Source organism: Carassius auratus, linkage group LG44F (genome assembly GCF_003368295.1).
Source record: "Carassius auratus strain Wakin linkage group LG44F, ASM336829v1, whole genome shotgun sequence".
NCBI classification, from domain to species: Eukaryota; Metazoa; Chordata; class Actinopteri; order Cypriniformes; family Cyprinidae; genus Carassius; species Carassius auratus.
Window position 1 is genome coordinate 3502421 of NC_039298.1, and position 23481 is coordinate 3525901.

Consider the following 23481-nt stretch of genomic DNA (forward strand, 5'->3'; position numbering starts at 1 on the left):
GAACAGACCTTGTGCAGATGCATTCACAGACATAATGAGACCATATTCTCTTGATTGAATGCATCAGCATTTTCACTTCAAGGACTGTTTTTGTAAACTCAACACAACACATTTTATCTATTAGTGTTTAAGAACCTTTTTCTTTAGAACAAACCCCCAAACAGCTCAGTAAGAGGCATAATCAGTTTATTCTGCACAAGTATTTTCACTTCTGATAAAGAGTCGCATTATTACACTTCGTATCCTCATGTTGTTCATCTTTCAGAGTTTGAAAACTTTCATGTAACCAGAATGTTTTTTTTTTTTTTTTTTTTTTTTTTGCACGAGTCACTAGAAATAAGCCATCCATCTTTGAAAAAGCCTGTATTTATCTGAGCAATTATGATGTGGCAACCACAAAGCCCAGTTTGCCCGCAGTGCTCAAAGCCCAATTATAGCAACAACACAAATATTGACTCACAGAACACCACACTTCAGCATAATTAAATGGAAGATCATACTTTTAAATGGAAGTATATGAAAAATTAATGAGCTAAGGCCACCAGCAAAATGGAATAAAAATTGTTTTGCTTATTATTTTTTTTTCATCGTGTGTCGGACGGTGCATGTTTGCATTCTCATGCAAATGCATTAAGAAGAAACCCTCAGAGGTCAAGCAAAAACCTCTCCATCTGAAAATGAAGATGGCTCAGAATGAATGCTCTCCATTTATCATTTTTCTGAAATTAAAAACATCTTTTCTGTTGATTTATTAATGTGTTTGGTACAGCGACAGAGCTTGTTTGTGTTTGATGTGTTTGGCTAATTGGAAACAACCTCTAGAACAGAAGTAAATGAATGAATTAATTCTGCAAGTAATGTTAAATTACTGGTAGTCAGCATGCTTGCAGAAAGAGAGAGGTAAGAAATGAGAAGCAGGGATATAAAAACTCTCTCTTCTTTTCATCCTTTTCATGTGTTTGTACAGAGATGGGAAATGCATGAAAAGTAAACATTTTTGGTTTGATAATGGACGACTACTCATTTGTACTACTGTACTAGTCAGTCTTAACTTTATCACAGCACATGTCGTGCAGCATCAGCAGTCTTCTGCCAACTTCAGCGCTGTCAGAAACCTTAAAAAAACAACTAACGTCAGCTGTTTAGAAGAGATTTTCTTTTAGCCTCAGTACCATTTTTTTTTTACTGTATAAAATTAAATATCCCTTAAAAAAGTGTTAATATTGGTGTGAACTGCATAAACCCAACTATTTGCAGCATTTATAAAATAACATATGCATCATTTCCCATGCTCAGAATGTGAGTGTTTTAGGTCAAAAACACATACATACTCAGTACATATCAAACAAAGCAATAGTGAGCACACAATACAACCGTTACACACACTTTTATGATACAACATTATTTCCACGTCCCATATAGTCGCACAGCATCATCTTTTAGTTTAAATCTTTCTGAAAATCCTGCATCGAACTGTGCCTTGTTTGGAAAACAATCCACGGTATTGTCATGATACTAAGGTTGTAACAAGTAAGTTGGACAACGGAGATAAAGATAATTCCAAACAGGCTTTAATAAATCCACAATCACATCCAAGCGGAAAGAAGAGTATCAGTAACACATTAGATTAGGGACCACATATTCACTATTAACTGAGAGTTTTCTCTCAATTTGTTGCGTATTAATAATTAGTAAGGCAGTTGGTAAGTTTAAGTATGGGGAATGATTTCAGGATCTAAAATATTGTCATGCAGAATAAGACAATAATACGTGCTTTATAACTATTAATGAATAGCCAATATGCTCGTAATATGCATGCTAAGAAGCAACTAGATAATGCAGACTGTCCTCCAACAAAAAAACAACCCTATAGGTCATTTGTGCAAGCACGTTATTATGACCTATATTTACATTTTAAAGTTTAGTGTCCTCTAGCGGGCATACAAATAATGACAGTGTCGTGTTGCATCAGTCATCATAGCCCCTTTCACACTGCGATTCCGGCAAATACACGGTTAAGTATTCCGGCAATTGTTCCCGGGTTGCTAGATTTTGCACTTTCACACTACCAATGATTACCCGGAATATGTGCGTGCTTTCACACACAACCCGTAAAGGTCAAGTCAAGTCAAGTCACCTTTATTTATATAGCGCTTTAAACAAAATGCATTGCGTCAAAGCAACTGAACAACATTCATTAGGAAAACAGTGTGTCAATGATGATAAATCGTAATTTATTTAAAAATGAAAAATCGTAATTTATAGTGCATATACATATTATGAGCATGTGCGTTCTCTGGGACCAAACCCATGATTTCATGATTGCATATTGTCATATAACGCAATGCTCTACCAACTGAGCTATATAATATTAAAGTATAATATTAAAGCATCCAACCATTGTGTAAACAATACCCGACATCTAAGGTGTGAAAGGCATGAACCTAAATACTGAAGTCAAGTAGGTGTGCATAGCTGTAACAGAATTACACAAATGAACAACCCTGTCAACAAATACTTATGGAAGGCGTTGCAAACTGAAAACAAAGTCTTTGTGAAGTGTGTGAGTGTGACAGGTATAAAGTGAAAAAAGAACCAAGTTCTTACTGAGGCGAGGAAAACTGAACATACAGTACACTTGACCCTATGCAATTTGCTTATAGGCCAGATAGAGGAGTAGAGGACATTACAGTTACGTTGATTAATTTATTTGCTAAACACTTGGAACGTAATGGTTCTCATGCTAGACTTTTATTTGTTGATTTTTCATCTGCTTTTAACACAATCCAACCCCTTGTTCTAATGAATAGGCTTATGGAAGCGTTTACAGTGAGTAACAACATTGTGGGCTGGATTCTTTATTTCTTAACTAATAGGACACAGAGAGTAAGGGTAAATGGAACCCTGTCTGACCAGGTTTGTTCCTCTATGGGCTCCCCACAAGGATGTGCTTGAGTTTCACCTCTTTTATTTATTCTCTACACAAATTTGTGTCAGAGTAAGTAGGAAAATGGGAACATTTTAAAGTATGCAGATGACACTGTTATTGTTAGCAAGCTTCAGGGCAATGAGACCAGCCATGGCCCGATTATTGATGACTAAAGTGGTGTGAGGAGTCCTACCAACAATTAAACTTATCTAAGACAAAATATATGACTACTGATTTAAGGAAACAAGTTACATCTATTAAAAGTTAGAAAATAGAATCTGTGCAATCTTACAAGTACCTTGGGACCTTCATTGACTCTAAGTTGAACTTTTGAAGGAAATAGTGAAGCAGTGTGAAAAAATGGGGCACCAGCGTCTGTTCTGTTTAAGGAAATCAGCTTTGTGCCAGCAACTATCACTCAGTTGAATACGGATAGGTCTTATGAACATTATTATTATTGTTATTATTTTATTTATTTGTTTATTTATTTATTTATTTTTGTGATGCGGGGAACCTTAATCAAAGCAAAGTCTTATTTGCATGTTCTTTTTATTGATTACACCTCTGCCTTTAATACCATGCAGATACATTTACTCTTGGAACTTCTCCTGGGTCTAGTGTGTGAATGGGGGAATAGTTCATTGGATAAAGAAATTTCGGTAACACTTTAGAATAAGATTCCATTAGTTAATGTTAGTTAATGTATTAATTAACATTAACAAACAATGAATAATAAATTTATTACTGTATTTATTCATCTTTGTTAATGTTAGTTAATGAAAATACAGTTATTCATTGTTAGTTCATGGTAATTCACAGTGCATTAACTAATGTTAACAAGCACAACTTTTGATTTAAATAATGTATTAGTAAATGTTGAAATTAACATGAACTAAGACTTATAAATGCTGTAGAGGGATTGTTCTTGCTTAGTTCATGTTAACGAAAGTAGTTAACTAACATTAACTAATGGAACCTTATTCTAAAGTGTTACTGAAATTTCTAACAAATCGACCACAGCGAGTTTGTGCTCGGGGGTTCAAATCAGATATTAAATCTTTAAACACAGGGGAACCCCAAGGATGCGTCCTGTCACCTCTTTTATTTGCTGTTTATACACGTGGTATAAGAGTGCAGCATGAAAATTACAAACTTTATAAATATACAGATGATATGGCACTTGTGACAATTCTATGGAAATACTGTGTACATTTTGAGTATGAGGAGCAGGTTTTGAAACTAGAAAAATGGTATGAAGAAAGTCCTTTATTGATAAATGTAAGTAAAACAAAATATAACATTTTATGTGATCAAACTGTTGAAATTGTGAAGACTTAAGTATTTAGGAATCATGATTGACTGTAAATTTAACTTCTCTGATAATGTGGCTCTTATTTGTATGAAAGCATATAAAAGGCTATTCTTGCTAAGGAAACTGAAATAATTTTGTGTGAGCAAAGCTGTGTTGCATAGAGTTTATACAGGGTTAATTGAGAGTGTTTCAGTGTATAAAATAACTGTGTTTGGACAAGTTACTTCTGCGAATAAAGTTAAATTAGACAGAATTATAAGAGTAGCTGGGAAAATGATAGGATTAAAGCAAAAGTAAGTCTCTCAGATATACCAAATTGCTGCTCAGAGAAAAGCTTTGATTATAACGAGAGACACAACACACCCCTTGAATCATGTTTTTGAATTATTACCATCTCGTCGTCGTTACATAACACCGAAAGCAATTTAAGAAATATATAAAAGTATAAAATACATAAAAATATGCAAAAAGTCTTTTGAATAAGGGGGAAGGATACATATATTTTAATTTTATCAATGTGGATGTTATGTATGGTTAGATGTATTTATTGGATGTTGTGTATTATTAATTATTTTGTGATTGTATGGCGAGACCAAAGATCAATGGCTCTGCACAGCGTCTTGTTGTTTTTGGAGCATCTTTATCATTTGGTTTCTGTGGAGACCTGCATTTGTCTCTCTTGTTATTTACACTACATGCGAATCGCTGGCCGATTGGTGGGTGGACCTAACCATGCAATGATGTATAATTTATGGGCGGGGCTAAGCAGACAGTTTATTATGTCATAGAGTGTCACATTTCACAGCCTGTCATTTTGCAGATTAACTTCAATATAAGCTGCCTTTAGACAATGATACAATCAAACATATATGTCAAAAGATTGAAGGAATTTTAATTTCTCAGTACATGATAAAATGGGTAGAGTCATGTTTGGGTTCAGGGAAAGTACCATGGCTGTAACTAGGGTTTGAAAAGGAGTAAGGTGGCGTTAGAATTGTGCTATAATAACACCTACAAATACAACTCATACACTAAAAACTTTAAAGGTAATTGTATCATTTGTTTATTATTCATACAACAATACGTATTACTGTTATATATTTAAATATTAAGCACTGCTATATAGATGGTATTACTATCTAGGGCTCTTATTAATGTTTTTAGCTCAATTTGTGAAAGTATAACTGCTATACTGAAGAAAATTGCATAGATTTCTTCATGGCCAGCGTTTGCATATTTCATTTCATTCTGTAACCTAATTGTTCTAGAGATTTGTGTACTAGTGTTAAATTATTACTGTTTGATGGTGTTGATGTTGTGTCTGACATGAAAAATAAATCAACATTTGTTGAAATATTTTGTACATAAGATTAAGATAGTGCTCTAACTAAACTGCAACATCCCACTTTTTTCAATTTCTAAAGTGTCAAATTAAGATGAAAATACAAGGCCAAAGATGATTATAATAGCTGAATCTAGAAACATGTCAGAGGCTGAGCCACCACCTTCTTTCTCAACTCTTTCAAGCATTATTCACTCTATCAGCGTCTCACAGCAACATGTATAGTTCTCCATCTCCACAGCATGGAAAAAAAAAAATTCTAGTGTGTGTTTTTTCTAACAGTGAATTAGTCATTCAGAAAACATATTTTATTTTGAATGTTTTTTTACCTCCGAGCTGGCTACGGCATAGAACATAGTTATTACATATTAATTAAAATCACAATTATAACTGACAACAACAACAACAGCAAAACTCCTAATTTTCTGCTTATTAATAGTTATTAAGTTTATGTATGGGGTGGATTAAGTCATGTAAAATATCAAAAATAAGATTAGCAAAATAAGACATTAAGACTTTTTTTTATAATGCTTTACATTATATGTACTAATGAACGGACAATTTGCTAGTAATATGCATGCTAAGGCCTGGGACAAACTGGATAATTTTCAAATCTTAACCAGTTTTAAGATCATAGGAGACCACAGACATGGAGAATATGGGTGATCTTCTTTTTCAGTACTCTACTGTACCTTCGTGGCATGTTTGTGGCTGCCAAGTTTCAGCTATAAAACGCATGCAACATCTGGTAGATGATGCTTGCTCACTCTCATTTGCTATCACGGGTAATATAAATAAATATCAAACAACAACAACAACAATAATAATAAAAACAAAAGAGGAAAAAGAATAGACAATATGTCCTTAATTGCAACCATGCATTGAAATTAGTTTGTCTGAGAGCTGTGTCGTGTGCTATGTTTAATATTCAAATTCATATGTGTCACATAAAAAAAAGGTACGCTCTTAGGTACAGTGCGCATTAGCATTCATTTTAAGTTTAGTATCCACAGTTATCACAATGGAGCGCTATATAATATTATATAAAAGACGGCAAATTTCAGACACTTTGCAGAATAGCTCAGATGAGAACACAAGTCGACAGTTTCAAGCCCTGTTTATAACGACGTTTTAAAATGAAAACCATCCTCATCTATACTTGCGGAGCTTAGGTGGAGGCAGATAGATTCCCCTGACTGCATTACTAATGCTAGCTAGCAGGGTTTGTTTGCTTGTTTTTCAACAATGACTGGAGAAAAAAAAATCTATTTTATCTTAATATGTAAAGTCACTCACTGCCGGGGACCACAATTGTTATTTGAAAATGTTAACTTTAACTGAAAGGAACCGAATTGGCCGACTCGTACTCACACAACAAATCTGACAGGAGTGACCTGACACACGTACCACAATAACCAAGTGTATAATAAATTGAAACTAATCTTTAGATGCTTTAACTACTGTATGTACTGCAAACAGTGACAATTGTAAGCAAATGCTACTACTTGAACACACACCTGACACATACCATGGGCCTTCACTGTTCTCTCTCTCTACCATTGGGATTGTAGAAAGTGAGACCACACAAACATTTCCGTTATGTTTAGTCTCTGTTTATTGGTTAACTTATTCTTTAGACATGTAACCAAACCATAATCAATACAAACAAAGACAGCTGTTTATTTTACCTTAACTGATATGAAGTGCGCCTTGCAAAGGCAAGCATTTATGATGACTGTTTCAGTCCGGTCTGATCGTGTTATTACAGATGTTTTTTTTTTTTTTTTTTGTCTGGAAATAGAAGCATGCACGCAATAAAATTTAAATTGGAGCCTGTACTCCATCGATTCTGACATAATACAACAACAACAAGATGACACTTTAAGCTCCTTATGTAGCTGACTCTGTGCTGGTTTGTTTTAGCCGCCTCCAGGTGCCTCTTCAGCTAATGCTGTGATGTGATTTTGACATTGACATTAAATTAGATGGCTCTGGGTACAACAATGTGCAAGATGCTATTGTTTTATTGTCATCAAGGATACTCCGTTAGGAATACAAATGTGGGCAGCCATACCATCATTTTCAAAAGTCTCTGTTTTGGTCCATTTACACTGAAACACAGCCCTGGATGGAGAGGAGTCTGTCGTCACAAAGAGTAGCAAGTCTTTGTAAGCAAAAAGCAAACGTAAGCAAAAAATAGCTTATGTGTAAATAGTTTTCTGCATTTTCTGCACTTTTTACTGTATTGTATTGTACTGTACTGTATATAATAAAAACTGTTGGAATTTTAAAATTGTTCTGTCAGTTGGCATTGAGAGTGATTGACACAAAAAAATGTAAATAGAAATCTGTACAAAAATAAATAAAAATGAATAAATAAAATAATAACAAAATATATTTTCAATGTGCATTCATAAATTGTATTAATTTGTAAGTTTCATATTTGGCAGTTGCCATTAATTATATTACTTTAGAAGTTTAATACCAAAAAAAAAAAAAAAAAAAAAAACTGTAAAAAATGCCTTTATCGAAGCTGATATATGTATCATTAATAATAATAATAATAATAATAATAAAAACACTGAATTGAAATGCTTAGCTGAAGCTTAGGTATTTATGACTTTCTCTCAATTTACTTCATTTTTAGCACCCCGTCTGAACTGTTAAGCCTCGCCCCCACAACCCCCCCCAATTAGCACCCCCCCCCCCAAAAAAAATAAATAAATAAATAAATAAAAATAAAATAAAATACTGGAGTCACCACTGCATACAGGTGTTGTGCACATTTTTCTATATTTATGTTGTATACTTGGACCAATAAGAGCTTTTTCTCAGCTATATTTTAACAATAGAACCATTTTTTGCACTAGTTTTCAAGGGAAATCATCTTTCCTCAACACTTCTGCCCTGTTTTCTCAACACTATCCATGCCTCTGCATTTGAATACGAGCAGTCAGTCTTCCCATAGGTCATAGTATAAACTATCGCCTTAGTTTCCCCAACTTTCATACACACTGAGCCCTACTGAGATGACTTCAGCCTGTAGCCATGATGGATCACTGTGGCCTGGATGGAGATCCCTTTTTCTCTCTTAAAAAAATGAGTCTAGCACCAAGATGTGCTTTCTCTCTCTCTCTCTTTCACTTTTGTGCAATCTGCCCTATTTTCTTCCACATGTTGTGTTGGTAAAGAAGACAAATCGTCTGTGGTGGCCTCTGCCGCTGCGTTCAGATATGAGAAGGGTCTCTGTTCTCACTCTTTTCCCCTCTCATATAATCTGTAGAGTTATCGCTTCACCTCCACCTGTGGCATCTCGACCTTCGTCTCAGCTGTGTCTGATACTCTGTGTTTAAGGAAGATGGATCTGACCGTTCTCTGACTCTTTTCTCTTGTTTCCTACAGTCCCAGGAGGCATTGCACCTGAATCTTTAACCTTCACCCCATTGGACGATATGATCTTTCTGAAGTGGGAGGAGCCGCTGGAGCCCAATGGTCTGATCACACAATATGAGGTACACTAACTAACAAAAGTGTGTCAGCTCGTAACTGACATAAGACTAAATTGTTGTAGTAACCCAGTGCATATTTGTTTGCATATATATATATATATATATATATATATATATATATATATATATATATATATTACTACCCTTGTGAAAAAGATGAACACGTCAGTGTAGTATTTAGTATTAAAAAATTACTATAGTAAAATATATATACATACATATATATATATATATATATATATATATATATATATATATATATATATATATATATATATATACTGTATATATGATACACAGATGACAATGTGCAATATACACATATGTCTACTACACACAGTGTACTATTAGACATACTTACAGTAAGCAATACACAATTATACACAGTATGTAAGTATTATGTAGACATAGATTGACATAATATATGTGAAGGTGCAACAGCTTATACATGAATTAGATATGTAAAATGTAATGGATGTGAGTTGGATGGTATCCAGTGGTAGCAGATACAAGGTTGTATTTAGTGCAGTATGTACATATAGTCCACTGTGTTGGGGTTAAAATGCAGTGTGTGTCATACCGTGTTTTGGGAGTATGCTGTAGGGTGTTTTAGTTCTGATTGTTCATTAGTCTGATAGCCTGAGGGAAAGAGCTATCCCTCAGTCGGCTAGTGTGGGATCATATACTGCGGAGACGTCTAGGATGGGTGGCTGGAGTCTCTGATGATCCTCCTGGTTTCCTTATGCACCGGCTGGTGTAGATGTCCTGGAGGGAGGTAAGCTAACCTCCAACAATGTGGATGGCGATGGGTGTGTTCTCTGCTCTGTCTTCTGAAATCCACCACCAGCTCCTTGGTCTTGTTGATGTTGAGTGAGAGGTGGTTCTCCTGACACCATTTAGTCAGGGTGCTCACCTCCTCTCTGTAGGCCGTCTCATCGTTGTTGGTGATCAGGCCTATCACCATTGTGTCATCAGCGAATTTGTTCATGGCGTTGGAGCTGTGTGTGGCTGTACAGTCATGAGTACAGGAGTACAGGGAGTACAGGAGTGGACTGAGGACACAGCCCTGAGGAGCACCAGTGTTGAGGGTCAGTGGGGTTGAAGTGTTGTTGCCCATTATGACCACCTGACTGCTGGAGAGTGGCAGTGATCCAGTACACGATCACCACACATGTTGATGGTGATGTGTTGAAAATATTTTGGAGCTATTGTTCTGAAGTTGGCTTTGTTAAAGTTCATCGTAACAATAAACGCTGCATCTAGGTATGCAGTTTCTTGCACACTTATATTAAAATACATTTCCTTGAGTGCCTGGTTTGTGTTGGCTTGAGGGGGAATGTAAACATCTGTGATAATGATCGCTGTAAATTTCCCCCTGAATGGTCAACACAGAAGCATCTGAAATGTTTAAAAGTGTGTGTCTATTGTAGACCGTTATACTAACAACATCAGACACGTAATACAACACAACAAAATAACAAGTAAAACATACAAAAGAGTTTACATGGAGTTTGCAACACAGCTACCATGCTCAGTGCCATCTGCTTATTGCTTATTTTAATTATCTGCTTATTTAAATGATTAGCTTTTTAAGTTACTGAATTGCAATGTTAATGAAAGGGTCAACTATTGGTGCAATGTGATGAAAAATGAATCGTGATCATGTTTGATGATGCCCCAGTTAAGCTTCATCTGATTCTGTGGGATAAGGCATATTTGAGTTTAGCTGTTGTGCAGAATCACATTCACACAGAATTTGTAGGGTTTGTTTTTATCCCTCATCCTCCCTCTCAATCAGCAGTCATTAGTGTGTGTGCTGTAACTCTCTCAACCCTTCACAGAGCCTAGGTGTTCTTGTGCTAATCATGTTGTGGTTTATTCTCCAGGCTTCAATTAGTTGAGGGACAAACATAATTGCTTATTTGCCTTGCAGAGGCTGTCGGATGGGGCGATTGTGTGTAAGTGCTTTAGTCTGGTAATATTTTACTGCCTCAGCCCTCTTCAATTACCTCAACTGTCAGTATGTACACTTGCAAGCGTCTGCTCGCGCTCAGAGCTTGTTTGGGAGTAACGTGTGTAGCTTTAGTTCACTCTGCTGTTAGGTCCGGTTGATGGATTTGTTAATGATTTCTCAATCACACACTCAGTTGAGGTAACATTCAGTTGTTGCTGGTCATAAATGATGTATTAGAGGATTAGTTATGAACAAACAGTCAGTGTTATCTGAACAGTTGGCTAACTGCCGAATTCTGCCGTCATTTAATTATTGGTGCCGTTCCAAACATTATCACTTTCATTCATAAAACAGGAATAAAAAACTTAATTGACTTAAATGTTATTTTATTCGTTTTTAAAACATTCACCACAAAAATGTCGGGGAACAAACAAACACACGTAAGCATCTTCAATGCTTTTACTAGTGTTCCTGTAGCTCAATTGATAGAGCATTGATTATCAAGCGCAAGGTTGGGGGTTCGATTCCCCGGGAACAATTGATATGTAAAAATTGATAGCCTGAATGCACTGTAAGTCACTTGGGATAAAAGCATCTGCTAAATGCATAAATTTAAATGTGATTTAATTTAAACAACGTGGCACAGGACGGGAAAATGAGAACTGCATCGGGCTGAAACTAGCAAATATACTTGCGCCGCACCGCATTGTGCTGGGTGTGTGATCGAGCCCAACGTTTGTTCAGTATTATTCAGCAGCTTTATCGCTTGCTCAGGAGTATTGAACAGAACCACTCTGCCAGTTTTAGAATTGAATTTGAACTGATATGATGAACATTATACAAAATTGCAGTTCTATTTGAATGTAAAGAAAACATAATCTAAATTCTAAGAAATGTAAAATATGTAATAGTTAATGGTAAAGCAGAGACACACTTTTTATCTTAAAAAAGTCTTGTTTGAAAGTCTTTTTAAAAGTTTAAAAAGCTTCACATTTTAGGTTTATTTACAGATGACAGAAATAATGATAGATTGATATGTTACAATGGCTCAATATCAGTCGCTTTACAGGAACCATGCATTAATGTATTCGAGCTCTGGGAGCTCTGTTAAGAAGGGCAAAGGTGACAATGAAAAATTATAATAATAATCCATAGAATGTTAGTATGAGGTCATCTTAAATTATATACCACCTATTTTAACTGATTTTGTGCAACATTAAGTTTCATTTAACGTTTCAAGGCAGATGTCTTCAGTTCTGTTGGACACATTTTTTTTTTTTCTGCATCAAATTGAAACAACTTGCTTCTGATGTCTCTTTTTTCCGATGTGTAATATATATATATATATATATAACATGTTTGATTTGAAGCGAGTAGAGGGGCTAAAAGTTGTTGAAACCTTCTTGTATTTGTAAGTTCTATTTCAATATTTATTTATTTTTTCATCTGAATTAATTGTGAGTCACTCTTTGTAGGTGGCTCCCTTAAATTCCCTAGAGAGTTTTCCAGAGTGAGTGCGGCAGCAAAGCAGTTTCAACACATTCTTCAAACAGCTCGCAGTGGAGACAGTTATTTTAAATCTGAAGTGTGAATGACTGGTGCTAAATTTGGGGGTTCCATTACATCTTAATGTGTTTATACTGTAGGTGTCTTTAGGGATGCCATCCAGGTCTGAAGCGCTGAAGCATTTTCTTAAAACAATTTTTTTCCAGTGCCTGTATTCTAATTGTATTCTAAAAGTTTATAATTTGGCAGGTTAGACTACAACAACAACAACAACAACAACAACAATAATAATAATAATAATAATAATAATAATAATAATAATAATAATAATAATAATAATAATAAGCCTTAATCAGGCTCAAAGACACTGAACAAGGTACACCAAAAGCAACAAAAATTTATCACAAAGAAACAATTTCATTGGACATTTGCCCAATTCAGTTACAAATAATACAGTTGCATATAACACAGATTATGTAGTAATCACATAGAAATAGAAAAAAAAAAATCGACAAATACACAATGTAAATTAGTGATACTGTTGGTTAAACAGTTTTAAGCTTTGATTTGAATTCACTGAATGAAGTGACTGTTCAAGTTATTTATGGCCTTATTAGTAAATAAATTATTCGATTCAACTTTGCTGGACATTTTCTGTCTGTTTCTTCACAGACATGCAGTAGAAAGAAAAAAATGGCTTGTGTAATTTGAAAACAAAAACTTTATTATTAAAATAAGTCTGACATAAGTGCACTTAACAGTAAACTTTGTTGTGCTTATTATAAATAGCATACATAACACAAATAGAACATTATATGTATTGAATGGATGGTTCAGTAGATAATATCGGCTACACAGTATATCGGTATAATCACACATTGACTGAGTAGCCATGGTCAGCTCCGGTGGCCGTAAAACAGGCTTTAATGTGCTGCATGCCATGATGCGCAGATCAGCTTTAGTCCCTGAATCTGTGGTTAAAAAATAACCATCCATTCATCATATCATCATGCCAAACTAAGAATTAGAATCTTGGCAATGTGACAATCAAATATAGGTGTGGAGGGGTGAAGTTTAAACTCATCTCCGCATCTCTAAACTACACTGACCTGGGTCGCCAGTAGCAAACAATGAAGCATGCTCTGCTGGACAAACTAAATAATTACACTATTCAGAAGCATTTAATTTGCATAATAGGTTCACATCAGATCATATATTCGTCAATATTGATATATCAGTGACAGGATTATATCGGCAGATAATATCGGCTAAATGATATATTGGCCAGGCTCTAATATAAAGTCAATACTACTTACAAGTTATATTGTGGGGAAATGTATTATATAATGGACACAAAGTTAGAAATTGGTTATATTTTGAATCATTTGTATCATTCATTTACCAAAATTATTTCTTGAAACTCTGTATGAAATTGTATATTACATGTATTCAATGGTAAATATTTATATAGTATGTATTAAAATAATGTGACTCCTCTTGCATGGATCAAAATGGAAGAATAAAATCTCAGCGGGGATTAAATGGTTCAAGAAATATACTGTAATTTCTGAAAGTAATGAGACTTTATGATTGCTACCATTTTTTGTTAAATTGACAATCACTTGCATGGAATAATATTTGGAGCATAAAGCTAGCCTTCAGAAATGCTAAGGTGATGTAAATGAAGACATCAGGTTTGTTGTGGGTAAAGTGAAGCTGAACTCCATCAACACTGATCCTCCACAGTTTGCTGTAACATTTCCTCTGGGCTCACGGTCAGTTTCCTGTTTTTAGATCAGCTACCAGAGCATTGAATCGTCAGATCCCAGCATCAACGTTCCTGGCCCACGGCGCACCGTCTCCAAACTAAAGAACGAGACGTATCACATGTTCTCCGGCCTTCATCCTGGCACCACATACCTGGTGTCTGTTCGTGCCCGCACCGCCAAGGGCTTTGGCCAGACCGCGCTGACCGAAATCACCACCAATATCTCAGGTGAGGGAATATGCATTGCCACAAGGCATTCTGGGATATGAGATACATCAGTACAGCTACAGCTTTGCTGGCTTTGTCTGTCTAAATCTAAAGAACTTAATTATAAGTTTTCCACTAGTAGCAAGATGGGCTTTGGTTTTATCTGGAATAAATGTACGATGCCTGTGAGGGACTTTTAATTGGTTCAGCATTTATTCATAAGTTATTTGGACTTCATTCAAACATAATCACAGCCACTCTTTTGGCGAGATCGACTCTCTGAACAGTAGAAATATTGATACAGAGGTTTACCCAGGCATAAGTCGACAAACTGAGGGGAGAACTGTGCAAACTGAAGGGAAAATGGCAGGTCCTTTTGGGAAATCATTTTTTCCACCAATGAACTTAAAGGCTTGTGGGAAAAGTCTCTGGCTTTGCATTTTGCAGCTCTATAAACTGAAAATGAAATGGAAACTGATTAGTCTCAGCCCCTTTGGTACTTCTGACCAAACAACATTATTTATACAATTCTGTTTAAAGAGCCCCATGAAAGGAATAGTTCACCCCAAAATTCTGCCATTATTTACACACGCCACTCCAAGCATGGTGGCTCTCAAGCTCCAAAAAAAAAAAAAAAATATATGTATTAAAAAAAATATATATGTGTAGAGAGAGAGAGAGAGAGAGAGAGAGAGGCCAGACACGCCAGACACCAGAAGCAAAACCATTGTTATTTCACACACTGGTCAGTTTTGAGGTGTTGGACTATTTTGCTCCCAAAATTTGTTTTCATTCAGACTAGTGGAAAGAAAACCTCTGAAATACAATGTTTAGGTACACAATTTATCACCTTTAATCTATTTTGTTTTGATTACATCACATTCAGTTTTATCTCCCTCCTCTCATGCACTGAGCCTGAAATCTATAGTTCAGTTTCCAGTTTTAGAAAAAGAAAAGATGGGTTTCTTCCTATACCATTTGCCAGATGTATATAATATGTAATTATTTTTGGTGTTTAATGATGGTGACATTATTTTATCGCAATTATTATAATTTTTTAATTACATGTTTTTCTCAGTTGTGCTATAAACTCGCAATTGGGAGTTGTAAAGTCAGAATTATGGGATATAATCTCAATTGCACAAAATAAACTTATTCTGTATTTTTTCCTCACAATTTGCAAGTTCATATCTCTCAGTTCTGACTTTTTTATTTATTTATTGTTATTATTATTGCAATTGTGAGTTAAAAATATGAAAAAAGAGTCACAATTACATTGTTTATTTATTTATTTATTTTATTCAGTGTTGTAAACATGCTTTAATTATTTTCTGATTTATGGAGTTATATAATATATCCCAAATCATTCAATAGCTTCCCTGCTTAATTAATTAATTAGTGTGTCAATAGTGGATTTTTGCATCTCACAGCTGTACTAGCTGTACTAGGCATGAGCTAAATTTGTCTTTGTGTTTATTTGTGTGTTTCTTTTTGAGATTTGTTCCTATAGTCAGTCATAACATCCGTCAGTCCTCAGATCTAACACTAGTTCTGTGATGATGGCTCTGGTTCTTTTTACTCTAGGTCTTCTGCTTGTTTTGGTATGCTGAAGGCTGAGACATTGACCCGTTTCTCTGTAACGGCTCACTAATGTACTTAGGATAATAAGCAGGAATGGGAGCAGGAGCTCTGTTCTGCGCTCGCCCCTCAGGAGACTTTATAAAGGACTGTGGATCGCTCTCATCCGCCTCCATTACTGCGTTTCATTGCCCTTGTGTGGCACACTCTGTCTGAGGCGCTTTTTATTCTCTGTGGAGATTCAAGTCAGTGGAAAACCAAGACTAATTTGACAGATTTTTGTGTGTTACAGTTACTGGGTGGTTGAGGTGTTTTTTTATTTTTTTTAATAGATAAAAAAATCAACTTATGTCATTTTTTACTTATCCTCTTGTCATTCTAAACCTTTATTTTAAGTCTTTGTATACTGACAATCTGTCCCTCCAGTGAGCTGCTGACTACAAACGAATCATAGAGTTGAACTGACTGACTGACAATTTAAAAACAAATCGTTCAATAGAATGTGTGGACCAGCACAAACTCTTCACTGCTCCAGTTTCAGGTCACTTAGGCATTTGTTAATCACATCTGAAACGGATCAAATAATTTGAGATCTTTCTTTCCCCTCACAGCACCTGCGTTTGATTATGAAGACGTCCCCTCTCCACTGAGTGAATCTGAGAGCACAATAACAGTCCTCCTGCGTCCAGCCTTGGGGAGAGGAGCACCTGTTAGGTAATGAACCCACTCATGTATATATATATATATATATATATATATATATATATATATATATATATATATATATATATATATTAAGAATGGGACAGTTCCATTTGAATGAACCATTCGATTCTCCACACTCGGTTCGCCACATGCTAGGATGCACGCAATGCACTCCTCAGAACGCATGCAAATATTAAAGGGTTAGTTCACCCAGATAGCAAATTTATGTAATTAATAACTTACCCTCATGTTGTTTCAAACCCGTAAGACCTCCGTTCATCTTCGGAACACAGTTTAAGATATTTTAGATTTAGTCCAAGAGCTCTTAGTCCCTCCATTGAAGCTGTGTGTACAGTATACTGTCCATGTCCAGAAAGGTAAGAAAACATCATCAAAGTAGTCCATGTGACATCAGAGGATCAGTTAGAATTTGTTGAAGCATCGAAAATACATTTTGGTCCAAAAATAGCAAAAACTACGACTTTATTCAGCATTGTTTTCTCTTCTGTGTCTGTTGAGAGAGAGAGTTCAAATCAAAGCAGTCTGGAGATCCGGTTCGCGAACGAATCATTCAGTTCACCAAATCGAACTGAATCGTTTTAAATGGTTCGCATCTCTAATATGCATTAATCCACAAATTACTTAAGATGTTAACTTTTTTAATGTGGCTGAGACTCCCTCTGAGTTCAAACAAACCAATATCCCGGAGTAATTAATGTACTCAAACAGTACACTGACTGAACTGATGTGAAGAGAGACAGTGAGTAGTTCTTTCGGACAGTTCGATTCAATAAAACGGTTAAAGAAAACGGTTCACCGGTTCTTTTGCGCTCGACGTAATGTCGTCATTGGCAATAATTGCCCTTGATTCAAGCCTTCGGTTTACCGGTGCTCATAACATTAGCACAGGATCAGTTCAGAATCAATCACCAAAAGAATCAGTTCAGTTCAGAAGCTCTGTGTGTCGGTCTGCTTCACGCTGAATCACACATGCGCAGTATCATCAGCTCCTCGGTTCACGAATCGGACGTGTCTGACAGAAACGGTTCTTGACTCGTGAACGAGTCAATGTTTCGTTCATTATCTGGCTCGGCTCGGTGTTCATCTTCAGTTCTCTCTTCACAGCAGTTCAGTCAGTGCACTGTTTGAGTAAATGAATTACTCCGGGATATTGGTTTGTTTGAACTCAGAGGGAGTGTCAGCCACATTTAAAAAGTGAACAGCTTAAGTCATTTGTGGATTAATGCGTATTAGAGATGTGAACCATTTAAAACTATTCAGTTCGATTTGGTGAACTGAATGATTCGTTCGCGAACCGGATATCCAGACTGCTTTGTTTTGAACTCTCTGTCACACAGACAAGGAAGAGAAGACAATGCTGAATGAAGTCGTAGTTTTTGATATTTTTGGAACAAAATGTATTTTCAATGCTTCAAAAAGTTCTAACTGACCCTCTGATGTCACATGGACTACTTTGATGATGTTTTTCTTACCTTTCTGGACATGGACAGTATACCGTACACACAGCTTCAATGGAGGGACTGAGAGCTCTCGGACTAAATCTAAAATATCTTAAACTGTGTTCCGAAGATGAACGGAGGTCTTACTGGTTTGAAACAACATGAGGGTAAGTTATTAATTACATATATTTGCTATCTGGGTGAACTACCCCTTTAAGGTCTCTCTGAAGTATTGTGTTTAAATGGACAAATTCACACAACAATTATGTCAAAAAGCCCATCTTGGTAAGTATCCTACAGCAGACATAGCCAGCTGGACGTAGGCCTGCTTTATCAGTGCATTCTCTTAAAGTGACAGTCTTTATATTAATAGAAACAGCAACAACAAAGAAATCACTCACTGCTCTTGATTAAAAAGCGTTTGTAACTTTAATAAAACAATTTAAAATGTATAGAGTCCAGTATGCAATGCTGTTTCACATTTGATTACTTTATTAAATTTCTGTACCTAAAAACTAATGCTAGACCTCTCCAAAAAAAAAAAAAAAAAAAACAGAAAATCACAGTTTATTTTATTTGTATCTTTACTCTACTGTATTTATTAGTGATGTTGCTTGTAGTTAGATAAAATATTCTTTTTTTTTTTAAGTATAGTTTTTAACTGTAACTGTGACGCTAAAATGGTGAAACAATCCGAACCGTGAAAAAGTTCCACCCCTAATATATATATATATATATATATATGTGTGTGTGTGTGTGTGTGTGTGTGTGTGATTGTTTCATTAAGCATGTGTTGCTTGTTATAGTGACTTTATGAAGGAGTACAAATACAGGACGTTACAGTTCAGTGTGTAAAGTCTGCTCCATCTTCCTGTACAGCACCTATCATGTGGTTGTGGTGGAGGAGGACGGCTCCAGACAGGTGAGGCGGAGGGAGCTGAGACACGTGGAGTGTTTCCCTGCTCCTTCCTCCCATGGGGAGAGTCCAGGGGGAGGCGGAGGGGCAAGTGGTGCCCCGTCTCATTACTACACCGCTGAACTCACACCCAGCAGCTTGCCTGAGGCTACACCATTCACTGTAGGGGACAACCACACCTACAACGGCTACTGGAACACACCTCTGGACCCCAGCAAGAACTATCTCATCTACTTCCAGGCCTCCAGCAACTTCAGAGGGGTGAGTGATCACATCTGCCCAATAAACACTCATATTCATCCTTGTATAAAGCTTGGAGAGAGAACTAGATGAGAAAAAGCAAGAAGATAGAACTATTCCATAAATGTAACTTTTAGTTTTTTTGCTTGATTAATTGATTGATTGATTGATTGTGGTAATTTTGATGTTCAAGAATAATAGGGAAATAGTTTATTTCAAACTCTTATGAATAGCTTGGTTTATTCTAAACATTCCGATTGCAGAGCCATGGCCATATAATATGGTTCAAAGTTAAACTAAGCATTATCTAGCTTAGTGTATCTGTTTTATATTTGTACGACCACACTCATACAAATTCATACCATTGTTGCCAAATCGTATGTATTTTATTAGTTGCACAATTCGTATGAATTTGTACGAATTACCTACACCTAACCCCGCCCCTAAACCTAACCGTCACTGGGGTTTAGACAAATCGTATAAAATCGTACGAGTGAGGTCGTACAAATTCGTACGAATAAGCCACCTCGTAAAATACGTACGAATTAAAACTAAGCATTATCTAGCTCAGTGTATCTGTTTTATCCAGTCAGCTGGCTAAAATGTGGAAAAAAAATAGTATATTGATTGATTGATTCAGAAAAGTCTTAACATGTCTTAAAATTGGGCCAAGCAATGATCAAAACTTTTTATTCCTTTATGAAGAGAGAAGGCAGTGTCTGGATTATTACCACTGATATTAAATTGTTGACCACCCTATCAGATATTATCCATTCACATTTGTGTTATCAAGCATAATAGACTTGTCCGATCTTTTATCTTTTATCTTGAAATCTACACTGGAGAAGAATAAAATGTATATATAGTCAATAATAGTTTTTGAACCTCTTGATATGATTTTTTTCTGCATTGCTTGCTTGCTTATAAAATGTTGTCTGATCTAAGACATAATGACTTCCATGATGCCAAAAACACACAAAAAGCTGTAAGTTGCAGAATTGCATTGAGGACTGAGTGACCATATACAGGACAGGAAAAGTAGGATAAGTCAACCTCTGTGATGCAACATTCCCGAAGCTATTTGGAGTGAAATAGGCACACATTTCCCAATAGCTTTAGAAAATTCAGGACTGTTGCTACTCTCTCTTTGAAGAGGCATCTGAAGATCATCATGGAAAACCCTGAAAGAACCCAAGGATAAGAGCAAAAGTCCTTCAGAAATGTCTGCAAACGGAATGAAATGAAGTGAACACACAAAAGAAACCACTGCTGTTTAAGCATGAGGCATTTCTCACCATTGCCCAAGACCACCTGCATGATCCTCAATACTTTAAACTCTAAAAGTTTAAAAGATTTCTTAAGTGAAGCCGTGTCTGTGAATGGCTGTACTTGTGATACACCCGTGTGCAGTCACAATGAATGTGTTAACACTGTAGAATAGGGAACACCTGCTACATATTAATAGTTAGTAAGGTAGTAGTTAAGTTTAGGTATCAGGTAGGATTAGAAATGTAGAAGGTCACACAGAATAAGACAGAGAGAGAGATAGAAAAAAAAGAGCTGATTGTTCACAGAATCATTAAATAATTATCACCACTAAAGACTAATTTTTTTAACAATTCAGCTCTAGTCTGCATTATCCTCAGAGGCTAAGCTGCACCTGACAAAAGTGACTGAAGTTTGTGTGTATTCTTGTTTCTATTAATAATCTAGGTACTTTTAATACGTCCATGTTCACCTGGGAACGTAAGATTCTTCCTCCATCTTACACTGACCCTGCAGAAAAGAGGATTGTGGGAAAAACAAATCTCATTAATATTCATTAACTCATTATCATAGCTATGCTTACCTGTACACATGTCATTTCTAGATATCTGTAAAAGTATTGCTACTAGTTAAAATATGATTTAAGATATTAGTGATTCTATTTTCACTACTTGCAAGGGCAATCTCAGATATCAAATGCCTTAGTTGATATCAATAATTACTTTGTTAAAAGTACTAAAAAATAAAATAAAATATATAAGATTGTAAATTCCTGATATCAAGAATTAAGTTGTCAGTAGTTTGGAATTTCTGATATCTGAAAATGTATTTCTGATATCAATATAGTATTTACAATGGCTTTCTTGTAACAGTCACATCCAAAAATGAATATTGTCACTATAATTAAATTTTTGCGAGCATTGTTGATTTAAAGAATTAACATCTTTATTAGTGGAAATGTAATTCCTGGTATCAACATATCCATGGTTACTAGTAGAAAGCTAATTCCTGATATCAAGAATTAGCATTTTAACTACTGGAAATTGAATTGTTGATATCACAAATTCATTTCCTGTAAATGAAGGGAAGACAAAATGACTTGCCATTAGCGCATACTAATGTAGTTATCAAAAAGACTCTGACTGCTTGCATGTAAATAGTCAAAAATCACGCAGTGTATGTATTTGTAAAGTTTTGCTGTCCATCCTCAACCTAACCTCGGGGTCTACTCTTCACCACGGCGCTGAAATAAGTTAAACTTCCCCTTGGCAACCTAAACTGTAAGAAATCCAGTCTACTCTTGAAATAAGAACCTGGAGTGTATTGTACCTCAACAAGCAGCACACTGAAAAACTAAAATAATACCTTGAAGTCACCTATGAAGCTATAATTCTACAATTATAATGAGAAACAGTTCCATTCTCATCATGCATAGGTTGACTTCCAGAAGAGGCCTCCAAGCTGTATAACACCTGATTCATTTTGAGACTTCTTGTGCATCATCACACTATAAACTTTTCCCAGCCCTGTCTTCACCATTTTTGGTGTCGCTTAAGTAAAGAACTTAATATGACTTGATTTTATATCCCAGAGGCATCTTCTCTGCTCCTTGATGTGGATGTAGCAGCTTCATCCAGCAGGGAATAGCCTTGGTTTTGCTTGCATTGCAGCCTTTGTTTTAGCTCTATGATGTCTATATCAATGTGTGAGCATTCATCAATCAGTGACCATATCGACTCTTCAGCAAGATCCAAATAATCTGAATCACATCAGTGCCATACTCTTCTGGCCATGGCCAGTTCATTTCACAGGTAAAAGTAGGGGTGGAACGATACATGTATTTGTACCGAACCATCACGGCAGGCCATAGCTTTAAACACATTGTCCTATTAATAATGCATCATTGTATTATGAAAACAAAACATTGTGCTTTTTTTTAAATAAAGAAAACAAATGGGATGTCACTTTCTGCCATTTGAGTTTCCTTTCTGTGAACCAATGAAGCCTGTCACAAAAATGAACTGAAATTCAATTCAATTCAATTCAAATAACTTTATTAATCCTAGGGGGAAATTGCTTCCCATGTTACAACTGCTCTCAAAAAGAAAGAAAGAAATGAAAAATAAAATAATAAAATGAATAAATATATACTCATATAACAATACATTGACAATGAATAACTAATACAAATAATAATAAAGAAAGTTTCGATCAAATCTAAAATTAGTTAGGCGCAATAAAATGACAAATGTTCAGTATAATAAGTCTAGTGTGATAATAATTAAAAACAGAGGAATATATAGTATATATTGCACAATAATCTAGTATTAAGAAATAAGCAATGATAATAATAATAATAATAATAATAATAATAATAATAATAATAATAATAATAATTATAATAATAATAATAATAATAATTATAATAATAATAATAATAATACATTGTATTGCACATGAAAGTCCCCTTTTGCACATTAATATATGTGAACTGCACAGAAACTTAGTGTACAATATATAGGCTATTGTACAGTTTGACATTAGAATATTGTTATTGACAATCAGACAATCAGGAGATTTGTTTGCACCGTTGTATATCTTCCAAAGCAACCTGGGGATTTGAGTATAATTCGTTTCTCTTTTAGGTCATGATGAGCAATAATGTATCATTGTCTGTAGGTCATCGGCCTACCTCGTAGGTTTTCAACCTTGCTTCTGAAGACTTTTCTGCTAGGTTTAGTTCCCTTCTCCAACAATTGAACACCTTGATGAGCTGGTTAAGGTGTGTT

At 35.5% G+C, this 23481-nt stretch overlaps 1 protein-coding gene across 5 annotated transcripts in view; it reads left to right on the plus strand.

Annotated features, from left to right (window-relative positions):
• ptprua (protein tyrosine phosphatase receptor type Ua) overlaps positions 1 to 23481 on the plus strand; it is a 235975-nt gene that overhangs the window by 152110 nt on the left and 60384 nt on the right. For all 5 annotated transcript variants that reach the window (XM_026241054.1, XM_026241057.1, XM_026241053.1 and 2 more), the window contains exons 9-12: positions 8986 to 9095; positions 14347 to 14548; positions 16717 to 16819; positions 19150 to 19447. In XM_026241054.1, coding sequence (XP_026096839.1) covers positions 8986 to 9095; positions 14347 to 14548; positions 16717 to 16819; positions 19150 to 19447 — 713 coding nt within the window. The remainder of the gene's footprint in view (positions 1 to 8985; positions 9096 to 14346; positions 14549 to 16716; positions 16820 to 19149; positions 19448 to 23481) is intronic.